Below are 15,783 nucleotides of genomic sequence, written 5' to 3'. Positions count from 1 at the left end.
GGAAAACACATTTGTGTATCTTGTGTTGAATGTTGCAGTAACAGCTGATTGAAGCCAGAAGGCGCCAGACAGCTGCAGGAAGGACTGACTTCTGTCAAACAGGAAGTGAATGAAGGCATAAGCTAAGGCGGGGGAGGAGGAGGAGGAGGAGGGGGGGGGGGGAGCAAGCTGAGACTGGCAGGTCAGGGAGGGGCGGGCCCAGAGAGAGAGAGAGAGAGAGAGAGAGAGAGAGAGAGAGAGAGAGAGAGAGAGAGAGACAGAGGAACCTGTTCCTGTGATTTGGACTCGCCCCTTCAGAAATACAAGAGAAAAAAACACAAAGAGCAGGATGACTGGATCTGACTTTAACTGCAGGTAAAAACACATTCATCTATAAAACTACACATCAAACTATCAGCCTGTACATAGATCAATCAATCAGTTTATTGATGATTCGGTCGTGTTAGTTTAGTCGGTTTGAACTTTTACACACTTTTCTTTCTTCTTCTTTTTACTTTTGTGTTTTTCTTTTTCTTCTTTATTTCATCTGACTGTTTTCTAGTGTGTGTGTCTGTGTGTTTGGTGTGTGCGTCGCTGGTTTGGATTTCAAATGTGGAAACATATTCTTAGTGCAAAGACTTTGGGGGGGGGGCGGTGTGGGATGTGTGGGGGGGGCACTTGGTTTCCTGCTTTATGGGGACCTTCAATGTGTTCCCATACTGATGTTACAGGGACTGTTGGGTTTAAGGGTTAGGACTTGTTTTTTGGTTAAGATTAGGGTGTGTGTGTGTGTGTGTGTGTGTGTGTGTGTGTGTGTGTGTGTGTGTGTGTGTGTGTGTGTGTGTGTGTGTGTGTGTGTGTGTGTGTGTTGCTGGCAGGAATGTGTAGCCGGGTGTGTTTCCTTCAGAGGTTGGTTTAACTTCTCTGGACAAAAACTTTATAAATGTTTCCAGCAATGTTTAAAATGTGAAAGAGGAACAGTGACTCAGTGACTCAGTGCGTCTGCGGCTCTGTTCACTTTTATTTTTGTCTTGTTTTAAACCAGAAATGAAAAACAGTAAGTGACAGTCTGTGTTGCTTCCTGATCGAGTTGAACAATGATGAGTTTTGTCAGGTTTCTTGTGTTTGTAGCTGCAGCAGCTGAGCGCAGGCTGGACAGACGTGTTTCTGTGTCCAGGTGAAGTTTATGAGTCACACCAACCGTCTGACTCTCACCTGACAGCAGGTACGGCTGCTCACACACATTAACCAGCATAACTCCTGATAGAAATGTTACGTTTCTCTCAACATGATGAGAACATGTGAATTAACAGAATAAAGTTGCAGAAATGTTCAGAGACAAACGTGCTGGTTTATTTTCAGTTAATGATTAAATGTTGCAGTAGAAGCAGAAATGCAGCTTTCAGCCTTCAGTCTGATCTTCTTCTCAGGAGCAGAAACAGTTCACAGATTCATTTTATTATGTTTGTTATGTGACTTTAAGTCTGTGTTGTCAAAAAGAAAAGAAAGTATTTAGAAATAGGCAGAATTCATCTGAGTAACTTCTGTTTTCTGTTTTCATTTCATTTTCTTTTTGCTTTCATTGAACCAAATATATCATAATTATTATTTTACTGCGTTTGAATGAGATGATTTTCGACTCTAATAACAAGTTCTCACAGCTTCTGTTTGTTTGTTTATTAAAATGAAAAAAACAAGAAATTAAAATAACACACGTTTACAAACTTTTGATTTAAACTATATATTCCTCATGTTCATTACAGCTCAGCTGATATGGACAGACTGGCCGATAATGTTGATATAAAGAATATAAACCCAAAGGAAGCTGTGATATTTTACAGTTTAACTATAAACTTATTTTATAAAATGACACTAAAGTAAATAAACTTCAGAGGGATTTTAATTATTATAATTTCCTATAAATAATAAAACGCAACAACAACCAAATACATTTACATATTAAACTTGAATCAAGAAAAAACATCAAATATACATAAAGTATAATAATAATAATATTGGTACATATCGGACAACATGTATGCCGATATATCTGTGATATCAGTTCATGTTTCTCACCAATAGGACGACAGAAGGAGAAACCATATAATATTTGGATATAAAATGTTGTTTAAAATAAGAGAGGAAAGACTATAACACCTGTGCTGATCCTCTAGTGGAGGATCTATGTTTTTGGAGCTTTAGATGAACTTCTCCCGCTCACTGTGTGATGCTGGTTTGGTTCCAGTGAATCTACACTAAGACGGACCGATATCAGACATATACCTCATATTTACACACAGACAACATAGATTTAAAGTCATGTTCATCATTTAACTGTTTGTTCATATTAAGGTGTGAAATATCTCATACATATTTACAAACATATATTTAAAACATTCTGGGTCTAAAAGTCTCACTGATGTTTCTCACAGAGATGAACTGGTAGAAATAAAAGCTGAACAGAGAGTCTACATAATAAAGGAAAGGATTTAGAGTAGACTGTAAATACCATGGATGGAGTTGTAGAGGTCCTTGAAGAGGTTCCTGAGATCCTTGAGCAGGTTGTATAGGTCCTTGAAGAGGTTCCTGAGGTCCTTAAGCAGGTTGTATAGGTCCTTGAGCAGGTTGTATAGGTCATTGAGCAGGTTGTATAGGTCCTTGGGCAGGTTGTATAGGTCCTTGAGCAGGTTGTATAGGTCCTTAAGCAGGTTGTATAGGTCCTTGAGCAGGTTGTATAGGTCATTGAGCAGGTTGTATAGGTCCTTGAGCAGGTTGTATAGGTCCTTGAGCAGGTTGTATAGGTCCTTGAGCAGGTTGTATTGGTCCTTAAGCAGGTTGTATATGTCCTTGAGCAGGTTGTATAGGTCCTTAAGCAGGTTGTATATGTCCTTGAGCAGGTTGTATAGGTCCTTGGGCAGGTTGTATAGGTCCTTGAGCAGGTTGTATAGGTCATTGAGCAGGTTCCTGAGGTCCTTGAGCAGGTTGTATAGGTCATTAAGCAGGTTGTATAGGTCCTTGAGCAGGTTGTATAGGTCCTTAAGCAGGTTGTATAGGTCCTTAAGCAGGTTGTATAGGTCCTTGAGCAGGTTGTATAGGTCCTTGAGCAGGTTGTATAGGTCATTGAGCAGGTTCCTGAGGTCCTTGAGCAGGTTGTATAGGTCATTAAGCAGGTTGTATAGGTCCTTGAGCAGGTTGTATAGGTCCTTAAGCAGGTTGTATAGGTCCTTGAGCAGGTTGTATAGGTCCTTGAGCAGGTTGTATAGGTCATTAAGCAGGTTGTATAGGTCCTTGAGCAGGTTGTATAGGTCCTTAAGCAGGTTGTATAGGTCCTTGAGCAGGTTGTATAGGTCCTTGAGCAGGTTCCTGAGGTCCTTGAAGAGGTTCCTGAGGTCCTTGATGAGGATATAAATGTTCCTGAGGGCCTTGAGGAGGGTTTAAGGATCTTGATGAGGTTGAAGAAGTACTTTGTTGGTTTGTTGAGGTCCTTGAAGAGTTTCCAATGGTATCAGTGGTCCTTGAGATGTTCTAGAGAAGACTGTACGGTCCTTGAGCATCCTCAATGTCGTAGAAAAAACCCTGAGGATTAGGGATCGTTAGGACTCTGCACAGAGTCTAAATAATAAAGGAGAGGACTTAGAGTAGACTGTAGATGTCATGGATGGAGTTGTAGAGGTCCTTGAAAAGGTTGTATATGTCCTTTAGCAGGTTGTATAGGTCCTTGAGCAGGTTCCTGAGGTCCTTGAAGAGGTTCCTGAGGTCTTTGAGCGGGTTGTATAGGTCCTTGAGCAGGTTGTATAGGTCCTTGAGCAGGTTGTATAGGTCCATGAAGAGGTTGTATAGGTCCTTGAGCAGGTTGTATAGGTCCATGAAGAGGTTGTATAGGTCCTTGAGCAGGTTGTATAGGTCCATGAAGAGGTTGTACAGGTCCTTGAGCAGGTTGTATAGGTCCTTGAAGAGGTTCCTGAGGTCCTTGAGCAGGTTCCTGAGGTCCTTGAGCAGGTTCCTGTGGTCCTTGAGCAGGTTGTATAGGTCCTTGAAGAGGTTCTTCATGAGGCTGCAAAGAGGATGAGGTCCTCCTTGAAAAAGCTGTAAGGTATTTTTACGCGTTCCTTGTTGAAGGTCCAGAACCTCCTAACGGACCTGAACCTCCTCTGTAATCACCCTTAACCAGCCAGCAGGCCCATGTGGGTCTGAGTGGGCATGAACATGGCGAACTGTAAAGGTCCATCTGGTCCCACTTAGACCCCATATGGGGCCTAAAGGGTCTCACCCAGTTGGGCTCCACCTGAAACCCAGTCAGAACCCACTTGAAGCCCATATGGGCAACACAGGTGGGGTCACCCTTATGGTCCCACATGGACCTGCTGGCTGGGGTTTGTTTCAGGTGATTTGAGCCAATCAGAGAGCTGCTGTGGATCCGATCAGAGTCTCTTCACAGTCAGAACAAATGTTGTTTTTCAGGAGAAGTCCTGCTTCAATACGGACAAAATGTTTTACAACTTAAATGTAGAAAATCTACAAAAACTTGTCTTTTCATTTGATGTTTTAAATGAAGTCATTATTAGTATAAGTCCACTTAAATACACTGTAGGTGATAAAATGTGTAATATGTATCATTATTTTGTGGTTACACCATTTGACATTTTCAGGAGCATTCAGTCTTACTTTTGGTATAAAATGGTTTAATGTCATTTCAAATGATATAAAAAAAAACAAAAATACTAAATGTACATTTTAACAAACCTGATGCTGCTTTTAAATCTAGTTTAACTGATTTATGAATTCATCATCTTAACAACACTTATTATTACTGAGCCTGCTGTAATCAGACTATTATAAAGTGTCCATGTGAATAAATGAAGCTACTTTAATATATGAGTCTGATGTTTGACTCAGAGAGAATCCGGCTGTTTAAACAGGACATATGTGCAGTTTGAAGTTTTCTCAGTATGAACAGCAGCAACATCTTTACTCTTCCTATATTTCCATATGTTTGAATTGCTCATCTTGTCTCATATTTGTTGCTGAGCCATAAATGTGTTGTATGAATGGAAGCTGCTGTGCTGCTCTGTGTTCAGGACGGTGTGTCACACTGCTGTAGAAGCTGTTAGCTCCACAGTTAGCATCAGTGAGTTAGCTGGGAACTCTTCTTCTTCTCCTTCCTTGTTGTTGTTTTCTCTGCGGCCTTCAGGAGGCGGAGTCAGCTGACGTTTATGATTTAAACTCAGTTATTTCTGTCTGAGGACGACGTGTGTGTGTGTGTGTGTGTGTGTGTGTGTGTGTGTGTGTGTGTGTGTGTGTGTGTGTGTGTGTGTGTGTGTGTGTGTGTGTGTGTGTGTGTGACCACACCCCGCAGGATAAAGGTCGCACCACTCCCTGATTGGCTGCTGGGTTTATGGTGTCATATGATTGCTTCGTGTCCTCTGATTGGCTGTTGGGGCTCGACCCCGCCACAAACACTCAGCTCGGTTTGATGATTGACAGCTCACACACATGTTAGTACTGTGGTTGGTGTGTGTGTGTGTGTGTGTGTGTGTGTGTGTGTCTCTCTTTCTCTCTCTGTGTGTGTGTGTGTGTGTGTGTGTGTGTGTGTGTGTGTGTGTGTGTGTCTCTCTCTCTCTCTGTGTGTGTGTGTGTGTGTGTGTGTGTGTGTTACATTCCAGCCTGCAGGGAGGGAGTGGTTGGGAGCAGAGGAGCAGGAGGGGTGCAGGCTGCATTCCAGCGTGTCAGGAACCTAAAACACACCTGATCTCAGGTGTTTACCTGCTGATCTGTTTTACATTTACACATAAAAACATGAGCAAGAAAATAAAGATTATAACACACAAAAAATACACTTTACAACAAGGTTTAAACAGGGTAACAGGGTAACAGGGTAACAGGGTAACAGGGCAACAGGTTATAAACAGGGTAACGATATAAGCAGGGTAACAGGGCAACAGGGTAACAGGGTAACAGGGCAACACGGTAACAGGTTATAAACAGGGTAACAGGGTAACGGTATAAGCAGGGTAACAGGGTAACAGGGCAACAGGGTAACAGGGTAACATGGTAACAGGGCAACAGGGTAACAGAGTAACAGGGTATAAACAGTATAAACAGGGTAACAGGGTAACAGGGTATAAACAGTATAAACAGGGTAACAGGGCAACAGGGTAACAGGGTAACATGGTAACAGGGTAACAGGGTAACATGGTAACATGGTAACATGGTAACATGGTAACAGGGCAACAGGGTAACAGGGTATAAACAGTATAAACAGGGTAACAGGGTAACAGGGTATAAACAGTATAAACAGGGTAACAGGGCAACAGGGTAACAGGGTAACATGGTAACAGGGCAACAGGGTAACAGAGTAACAGGGTATAAACAGTATATACAGGGTAACAGGGTAACAGGGTAACAGGGTAACATGGTAACAGGGCAACAGGGTAACAGGGTAACAGGGTATAAACAGTATAAACAGGGTAACAGGGCAACAGGGTAACAGGGTAACATGGTAACAGGGTAACAGGGTAACATGGTAACATGGTAACAGGGCAACAGGGCAACAGGGTAACAGAGTAACAGGGTAAGAGTCAAACCTCTCTGTGAGGAAACATTTAATATAAATTATATTAATAATAAATATACGAATACTTTGCTCTTAAATCAGGAAAAGTAACATTTAGAAGAGAAGAAGTGAATTAAAGCGTCACAGTGTTAAAAGGAGGAGAGCTCTGAGTCACACTATTGTTCCTGCACAAAGACAGGAAACACACACACACACACACACACACACACACACACACACACACACACACACACACACACACACACACACACACACACTAACTAACCTTCTTCCATACAAACATGGCTGCTAACAGTCCAAGCCGTGATGTCACAGAAGGGCGGGGCCTGTGAGGTCAGGGGGCGGGGCTTACAGCTGACAGGAAGAGCAGACTTCCCTCCATAAACACAACCAGCCTCCTGCTATTGTTCTGAGTGTGTGTGTGTGTGTGTGTGTGTGTGTGTGTGTGTGTGTGTGTGTCTGTGTCTGTGTCTGTGTCTGTGTATCTGTGTGTGTGTGTGTGTGTGTGTGTGTGTGTGTGTGTGTGTGTGTGTGTGTGTCTGTGTCTGTGTATCTGTGTGTGTGTGTGTGTGTGTGTGTGTGTGTGTCTGTCTGTGTATCTCTGTGTGTGTGTGTGTGTGTGTGTGTGAGTGAATACATTAAATCATAACATCATTTATTGGAGGAGAACTCGTTGCACTGTGTTATTATAAGTATATTTCTATACGACTCCATTTCCAGTTGGGACTGTGTGTAAAATATGAATAAAAACAAAATGCAATGATCTGTAAATCTCATGAACTCAGATTTGATTCACAATAGAAAACATATCAAATGTTTAAACTGAGCCATTTTATTATTTAATGAAACATATTTGCTCATTTTGAATTTGATGGCAGCAACAAGCGTCATTAAAAGTTGGAAACGGGGAAACAAAAGTCTGTAAAAGTAAGTTTTACTATCCAGAAACATCAGGGATAGTACCTGGTACCTGCTGCTCCATCAGGGATAGTACCTGGTACCTGCTCCTCCATCAGGGATAGTACCTGGTACCTGCTGCTGCTCCATCAGGGATAGTACCTGGTACCTGCTCCTCCATCGGGGATAGTACCTGGTACCTGCTGCTCCATCAGGGATAGTACCTGGTACCTGCTGCTCCATCAGGGATAGTACCTGGTACCTGCTCCTCCACCAGGGATAGTACCTGGTACCTGCTGCTCCTCCATCAGGGATAGTGCCTGGTACCTGCTCCTCCATCAGGGATAGTACCTGGTACCTGCTCCTCCATCAGGGATAGTACCTGGTACCTGCTGCTCCTCCATCAGGGATAGTACCTGGTACCTGCTGCTCCTCCATCAGGGATAGTACCTGGTACCTGCTGCTCCATCAGGGATAGTACCTGGTACCTGCTACTCCATCAGGGATAGCACCTGGTACCTGCTGCTCCTCCATCAGGGATAGTACCTGGTACCTGCTGCTCCATCAGGGATAGTACCTGGTACCTGCTCCTCCATCAGGGATAGTACCTGGTACCTGCTCCTCCATCAGGGATAGTACCTGGTACCTGCTCCTCCATCAGGGATAGTACCTGGTACCTGCTGCTCCTCCATCAGGGATAGTACCTGGTACCTGCTGCTGCTCCATCAGGGATAGTACCTGGTACCTGCTCCTCCATCAGGGATAGTACCTGGTACCTGCTGCTCCATCAGGGATAGTACCTGGTACCTGCTGCTCCATCAGGGATAGTACCTGGTACCTGCTGCTCCATCAGGGATAGTACCTGGTACCTGCTCCTCCACCAGGGATAGTACCTGGTACCTGCTGCTCCTCCATCAGGGATAGTGCCTGGTACCTGCTCCTCCATCAGGGATAGTACCTGGTACCTGCTCCTCCATCAGGGATAGTACCTGGTACCTGCTGCTCCTCCATCAGGGATAGTACCTGGTACCTGCTGCTCCTCCATCAGGGATAGTACCTGGTACCTGCTGCTCCATCAGGGATAGTACCTGGTACCTGCTACTCCATCAGGGATAGCACCTGGTACCTGCTGCTCCTCCATCAGGGATAGTACCTGGTACCTGCTGCTCCATCAGGGATAGTACCTGGTACCTGCTCCTCCATCAGGGATAGTACCTGGTACCTGCTCCTCCATCAGGGATAGTACCTGGTACCTGCTCCTCCATCAGGGATAGTACCTGGTACCTGCTGCTCCTCCATCAGGGATAGTACTTGGTACCTGCTCCTCCATCAGGGATAGTACCTGGTACCTGCTCCTCCATCAGGGATAGTACCTGGTACCTGCTGCTGCTCCATCAGGGGTAGTACCTGGTACCTGCTGCTCCATCAGGGATAGTACCTGGTACCTGCTGCTGCTCCATCAGGGATAGTACCTGGTACCTGCTCCTCCATCAGGGATAGTACCTGGTACCTTCTCCTCCATCAGGGATAGTACCTGGTACCTGCTGCTCCATCAGGGATAGTACCTGGTACCTGCTCCTCCATCAGGGATAGTACCTGGTACCTGCTCCTCCATCAGGGATAGTACCTGGTACCTGCTGCTCCATCAGGGATAGTACCTGGTACCTGCTCCTCCATCAGGGATAGTACCTGGTACCTGCTCCTCCATCAGGGATAGTACCTGGTACCTGCTCCTCCATCAGGGATAGTACCTGGTACCTGCTGCTCCATCAGGGATAGTACCTGGTACCTGCTGCTGCTCCATCAGGGATAGTACCTGGTACCTGCTCCTCCATCAGGGATAGTACCCGGTACCTGCTGCTCCATCAGGGATAGTACCTGGTACCTGCTGCTCCATCAGGGATAGTACCTGGTACCTGCTCCTCCATCAGGGATAGTACCTGGTACCTGCTGCTGCTCCATCAGGGATAGTACCTGGTACCTGCTCCTCCATCAGGGATAGTACCTGGTACCAGCTGCTCCTCCATCAGGGATAGTACCTGGTACCTGCTGCTCCATCAGGGATAGTACCTGGTACCTGCTGCTCCATCAGGGATAGTACCTGGTACCTGCTGCTCCATCAGGGGTAGTACCTGGTACCTGCTGCTCCATCAGGGATAGTACCTGGTACCTGCTCCTCCATCAGGGATAGTACCTGGTACCTGCTCCTCCATCAGGGATAGTACCTGGTACCTTCTCCTCCATCAGGGATAGTACCTGGTACCTGCTGCTCCATCAGGGATAGTACCTGGTACCTGCTCCTCCATCAGGGATAGTACCTGGTACCTGCTCCTCCATCAGGGATAGTACCTGGTACCTGCTGCTCCATCAGGGATAGTACCTGGTACCTGCTCCTCCATCAGGGATAGTACCTGGTACCTGCTCCTCCATCAGGGATAGTATCTGGTACCTGCTGCTGCTCCATCAGGGATAGTACCTGGTACCTGCTGCTCCATCAGGGATAGTACCTGGTACCTGCTGCTCCATCAGGGATAGTACCTGGTACCTGCTGCTCCATCAGGGATAGTACCTGGTACCTGCTGCTCCTCCATCAGGGATAGTACCTGGTACCTGCTCCTTCATCAGGGATAGTACCTGTTACCTGCTCCTCCATCAGGGATAGTACCTGGTACCTGCTGCTGCTCCATCAGGGATAGTACCTGGTACCTGCTGCTGCTCCATCAGGGATAGTACCTGGTACCTGCTGCTGCTCCATCTGGGATAGTACCTGGTACCTGCTGCTCCATCAGGGATAGTACCTGGTACCTGCTGCTCCATCAGGGATAGTACTGGTGCTTTTTTAGTGCGTACAGCATGGACAGCTGGTCAGTTCAGTTCTGATGGTATGGAGGTGCATTAGTGCCTACAGCATGGGCAGCTGGCACATCTGGATTGGCTCCATCAGTGCTGACAGGTATATTCAGGCTTTAGGTTTTAGAGCAACATTTGCTCCAATTCTTCCATATTTCATCCAGACTCTGAACCACATGCTGCATCTATTACATCATCATGTGGTTCATCTATTACATCATCATGTGGTTCATCTATTACATCATCATGTGGTTCATACTAGAAGAGTCTCGCTGCTGAAGTCTGGACCCAGTTCAGCACCGATGCCCGTCTGGAGTCCAGACCTTCAACCATCTGGCAACATTTGGTTCATCATGACATGAAAAATACAACAGAGAGGATTCAGGACTGTGGAGCAGCTAGAACCCATCAGCTGTGTATTGATGCTTGACGTGTTCTGACATGAAGAAACTACAGAAACACATAACTGTCATTTCTCTCTGAACTCTGACCGCCAGACGCTCATAAACACAAACTTCTTATCTTTATTATCTTCCCGGATCGTTCTGTCTCTTCTTCTTCTTCTACTTCTTCTTCTTGTTCTTGTTCTTGTTCTTCTTCTCTACATTAATTAACAGTATTATTAACCTTTCCTTTGTATTTTTCTGCTTCCTTTCTCTTTAAGGAGGCTGCTGACCTGCTCCGACCTTTGACCCCTCACCTTCAGAGTCACCTGCCCATCTACCTGAGGGGCGGGGCCTGAGGAGCCCAGGGTCGTCACCATGACAACGACCTCTTCCCTGCTCGGCAGAGGTGAGTCAGACATCAGATGTTAATAATGCTTCCTAAAGAAAAGAAGTTAAACACATGTGTGGCCGAAATATAACAAATAAACAACTGTTTAAAGTCTGAGGCCATCATCATCACACAAACAGAAAATACAGGAACTATGAACACAACATTTAACATTAATGATTAAATATTATTATTAATTAAGGCTCCATTCAGGTTAAAGAGAGGCAGGTTCCTGCTGTTGCTCCAGTTTTATAGGAGCTCTGATTATTACACACTTTAGTCTGTAGCAGCTGGTTTCCTTCTGTTTTTAATACAGAAACACATTTCCTGTATTTACTGCTTGTTTTCTAATAAAGAAACTGATAATAATTATATATGATCATTATAGTATTACTAAAACAACTAATCTAATGCTGCCTCAGACTTTAGCACAGTGCTGTTTATCTGGACTAGAAGCAAAGTGATGAGTCAGCTGATAAACAGCAGCGTGCACCAGCAGCGTGCACCAGCAGACTGTTTAACGGTGTTAGGAGCAGGATTGGTTAAAGTGGTCGTTCAATAGTTTGAATCTGGTAGAATTAAAGCTTGTTGTAGGTTTATACTTGAATATAAATGATAAAGTCAGTTTATAAACTAGTATGTATGATATTGATGTACTATAGTTTACTATACTCTGAGCAACGGGTCAGTCTGAATAACATTATATATAATCATCATCAGTCTGATGATCAGAACCAGAACATTCAGCAGAGATAAGGAACCTTTAGGGTCTCCAGTCCTTCTGACCCTCCTGTGTGGTCCTGCAGGTCCAGGTCCTGGTCTGGGTCTGGTCCTGGTGGAGTTCCAGTATGAGTACGAGGGTCGAGACGGGTCTCTGGTCTCCATCAAACCCAACGAGCGCTACGTTCTGCTGAGTAAGACCAACGAGCACTGGTGGCAGGTGGTCCATGGGGACGGGGGGTCCAGACCCTTCTACATCCCCGCCAAGTACGTCAGGGAGCTTCCTCTGGACCTGCCGTCCCCCCTGGACTTCACCGAGCCCCCCAGCCCTGAACCGCCGCTGCTGCTCCCTGCAGCAGTCCCGGTCCCGGTCCCGGTCCCGGTCCCAGTCCCAAAGACTCTGGAGGACTCCAACGGGACCAAAACCAAACCGGGAGACGAGGTGACGATCCGGCTCAGACCCGAGACCTCCTCCAATTACCGCAAGTCTGAGAACCGCATGTCGACGTTTGGGGTCCCGCTGGACTTCCAGGACCTGGTTCCGGTGGCGCCCCCCCCCCAGAGACACTCCGGCCCCCCCGCTGGTCCTGCAGAGTCCGGTCCAACTCTGAGGGTCCTGGAGGACCAGGTGGACTCTGGGAAGCCTCGGGTCCCCAGCTTCAGCCCGGCGGACCCCCTCCCCCGGTCCCAGCCCATCCCGGTGGAGACTCCGGTGGTCCCCCCCCCCCCCTACCTCAGCTGGTCTCCACGACGACCAGGAGCCCCCCATCCAGCCGGAGTCCAGCGAGGAGGAGGACTCCCTGAAGGGGGACGACTCAAACCACATCTACGAGTCCATCCAGGACCTGAACCTGGACCTGGAGGCTCTGAAGAGTCCGGCACCGGCACCGGCCCCCCCGGCCCCCCTGGCCCCCCCAGTCCCCCCACAGGTAAGACCCTGATCAGCTGGTCTATAATAAAGATGATGTCATCGTGATGTCATCATGATGTCATCTTTATTATTTATATAAATTATTATTTTATTTTAATTATATTTATTTTCTGTTTATTTTGTTTCATTTTTGCTTTTATCTTATTTTATTATTATTGTCCAGAGGTCAGAGGTCAGCAGCAGCTGTGACCTCTGACCTCTGACCTCTGCAGCAGTTTGAGGATCTGAGCTCGTCTGATGATGTCACAGCAGGATGTGATGATGTCACTGCTGGCAGGATGTGATGATGTCACTGAATCCTGTTCAGTCAGTAGAAACTAAATGTTTGATCTCCGTCATAACGAACCACATGAAGCTGATCCTGGAGCAGCTTTCTGTCCTGAAGCTGCAGACACACTGATCAGAGGACAGAGTCACTGATCAAAGGACAGAGTCACTGATCAGAGGACAGAGTCACTGATCAAAGGACAGACACACTGATCAGAGGACAGAGTCACTGATCAGAGGACAGAGTCACTGATCAGAGGACGGAGTCGCTGATCAGAGGACAGACACACTGATCAGAGGACAGAGTCGCTGATCAGAGGACAGACACACTGATCAGAGGACAGAGTTGCTGATCAGAGGACAGACACACTGATCAGAGGACAGAGTCACTGATCAGAGGACAGAGTCGCTGATCAGAGGACAGAGTCACTGATCAGAGGACAGAGTCACTGATCAGAGGACAGACACACTGATCAGAGGACAGAGTCACTGATCAGAGGACAGAGTCACTGATCAGAGGACAGAGTCACTGATCAGAGGACAGACACGCTGATCAGAGGACAGAGTCGCTGATCAGAGGACAGACACGATGATCAGAGGACAGAGTCGCTGATCAGAGGACAGACACACTGATCAGAGGACAGAGTCGCTGATCAGAGGACAGACACGCTGATCAGAGGACAGAGTCGCTGATCAGAGGACAGAGTCACTGATCAGAGGACAGAGTCGCTGATCAGAGGACAGAGTCACTGATCAGAGGACAGAGTCGCTGATCAGAGGACAGAGTCACTGATCAGAGGACAGAGTCACTGATCAGAGGACAGAGTCGCTGATCAGAGGACAGAGTCACTGATCAGAGGACAGAGTCACTGATCAGAGGACAGACACACTGATCAGAGGACAGAGTCACTGATCAGAGGACAGAGTCACTGATCAGAGGACAGAGTCACTGATCAGAGGACAGACACGATGATCAGAGGACAGAGTCGCTGATCAGAGGACAGACACACTGATCAGAGGACAGAGTCGCTGATCAGAGGACAGACACGCTGATCAGAGGACAGAGTCACTGATCAGAGGACAGACACACTGATCAGAGGACAGAGTCGCTGATCAGAGGACAGACACACTGATCAGAGGACAGAGTCGCTGATCAGAGGACAGACACACTGATCAGAGGACAGAGTCGCTGATCAGAGGACAGACACACTGATCAGAGGACAGAGTCACTGATCAGAGGACAGAGTCGCTGATCAGAGGACAGAGTCACTGATCAGAGGACAGAGTCACTGATCAGAGGACAGACACACTGATCAGAGGACAGAGTCACTGATCAGAGGACAGAGTCACTGATCAGAGGACAGAGTCACTGATCAGAGGACAGACACGCTGATCAGAGGACAGAGTCGCTGATCAGAGGACAGACACGATGATCAGAGGACAGAGTCGCTGATCAGAGGACAGACACACTGATCAGAGGACAGAGTCGCTGATCAGAGGACAGACACGCTGATCAGAGGACAGAGTCGCTGATCAGAGGACAGAGTCACTGATCAGAGGACAGAGTCGCTGATCAGAGGACAGAGTCACTGATCAGAGGACAGAGTCGCTGATCAGAGGACAGAGTCACTGATCAGAGGACAGAGTCACTGATCAGAGGACAGAGTCGCTGATCAGAGGACAGAGTCACTGATCAGAGGACAGAGTCACTGATCAGAGGACAGACACACTGATCAGAGGACAGAGTCACTGATCAGAGGACAGAGTCACTGATCAGAGGACAGAGTCACTGATCAGAGGACAGACACGATGATCAGAGGACAGAGTCGCTGATCAGAGGACAGACACACTGATCAGAGGACAGAGTCGCTGATCAGAGGACAGACACGCTGATCAGAGGACAGACACACTGATCAGAGGACAGAGTCACTGATCAGAGGACAGACACACTGATCAGAGGACAGAGTCACTGATCAGAGGACAGACACACTGATCAGAGGACAGAGTCACTGATCAGAGGACAGAGTCACTGATCAGAGGACAGAGTCGCTGATCAGAGGACAGAGTCACTGATCAGAGGACAGAGTCGCTGATCAGAGGACAGAGTCGCTGATCAGAGGACAGAGTCAATGATCAGAGGACAGACACACTGATCAGAGGACAGAGTCGCTGATCAGAGGACAGAGTCACTGATCAGAGGACAGAGTCGCTGATCAGAGGACAGAGTCACTGATCAGAGGACAGAGTCGCTGATCAGAGGACAGAGTCGCTGATCAGAGGACAGAGTCAATGATCAGAGGACAGACACACTGATCAGAGGACAGAGTCAATGATCAGAGGACAGACACACTGATCAGAGGACAGAGTCACTGATCAGAGGACAGAGTCGCTGATCAGAGGACAGAGTCACTGATCAGAGGACAGAGTCGCTGATCAGAGGACAGAGTCGCTGATCAGAGGACAGAGTCAATGATCAGAGGACAGACACACTGATCAGAGGACAGACACGCTGATCAGAGGACAGAGTCACTGATCAGAGGACAGACACACTGATCAGAGGACAGAGTCACTGATCAGAGGACAGAGTCACTGATCAGAGGACAGAGTCGCTGATCAGAGGACAGAGTCACTGATCAGAGGACAGAGTCGCTGATCAGAGGACAGAGTCGCTGATCAGAGGACAGAGTCAATGATCAGAGGACAGACACACTGATCAGAGGACAGAGTCGCTGATCAGAGGACAGAGTCGCTGATCAGAGGACAGAGTCACTGATCAGAGGACAGAGTCACT

At 47.0% G+C, this 15,783-nt stretch overlaps 1 protein-coding gene across 1 annotated transcript in view; it reads left to right on the top strand.

Annotated features, from left to right (window-relative positions):
• Positions 1-309: 309 nt before the first annotated feature.
• LOC133998929 (basic proline-rich protein-like) overlaps positions 310-15,783 on the top strand; it is a 20,198-nt gene continuing 4,724 nt past the window's right edge. The window contains exons 1-3 of the mRNA XM_062437978.1: positions 310-354; positions 10,965-11,092; positions 11,881-12,723. Of these exons, the coding sequence (XP_062293962.1) occupies positions 11,062-11,092; positions 11,881-12,723 (874 nt within the window). The 5' untranslated portion in view covers positions 310-354; positions 10,965-11,061. The remainder of the gene's footprint in view (positions 355-10,964; positions 11,093-11,880; positions 12,724-15,783) is intronic.

This window comes from Scomber scombrus, chromosome 18, assembly GCF_963691925.1.
Source record: "Scomber scombrus chromosome 18, fScoSco1.1, whole genome shotgun sequence".
NCBI classification, from domain to species: Eukaryota; Metazoa; Chordata; class Actinopteri; order Scombriformes; family Scombridae; genus Scomber; species Scomber scombrus.
Note: the sequence above shows the minus strand (reverse complement) of the source record. Positions and strands in the feature narration are given on the sequence as shown.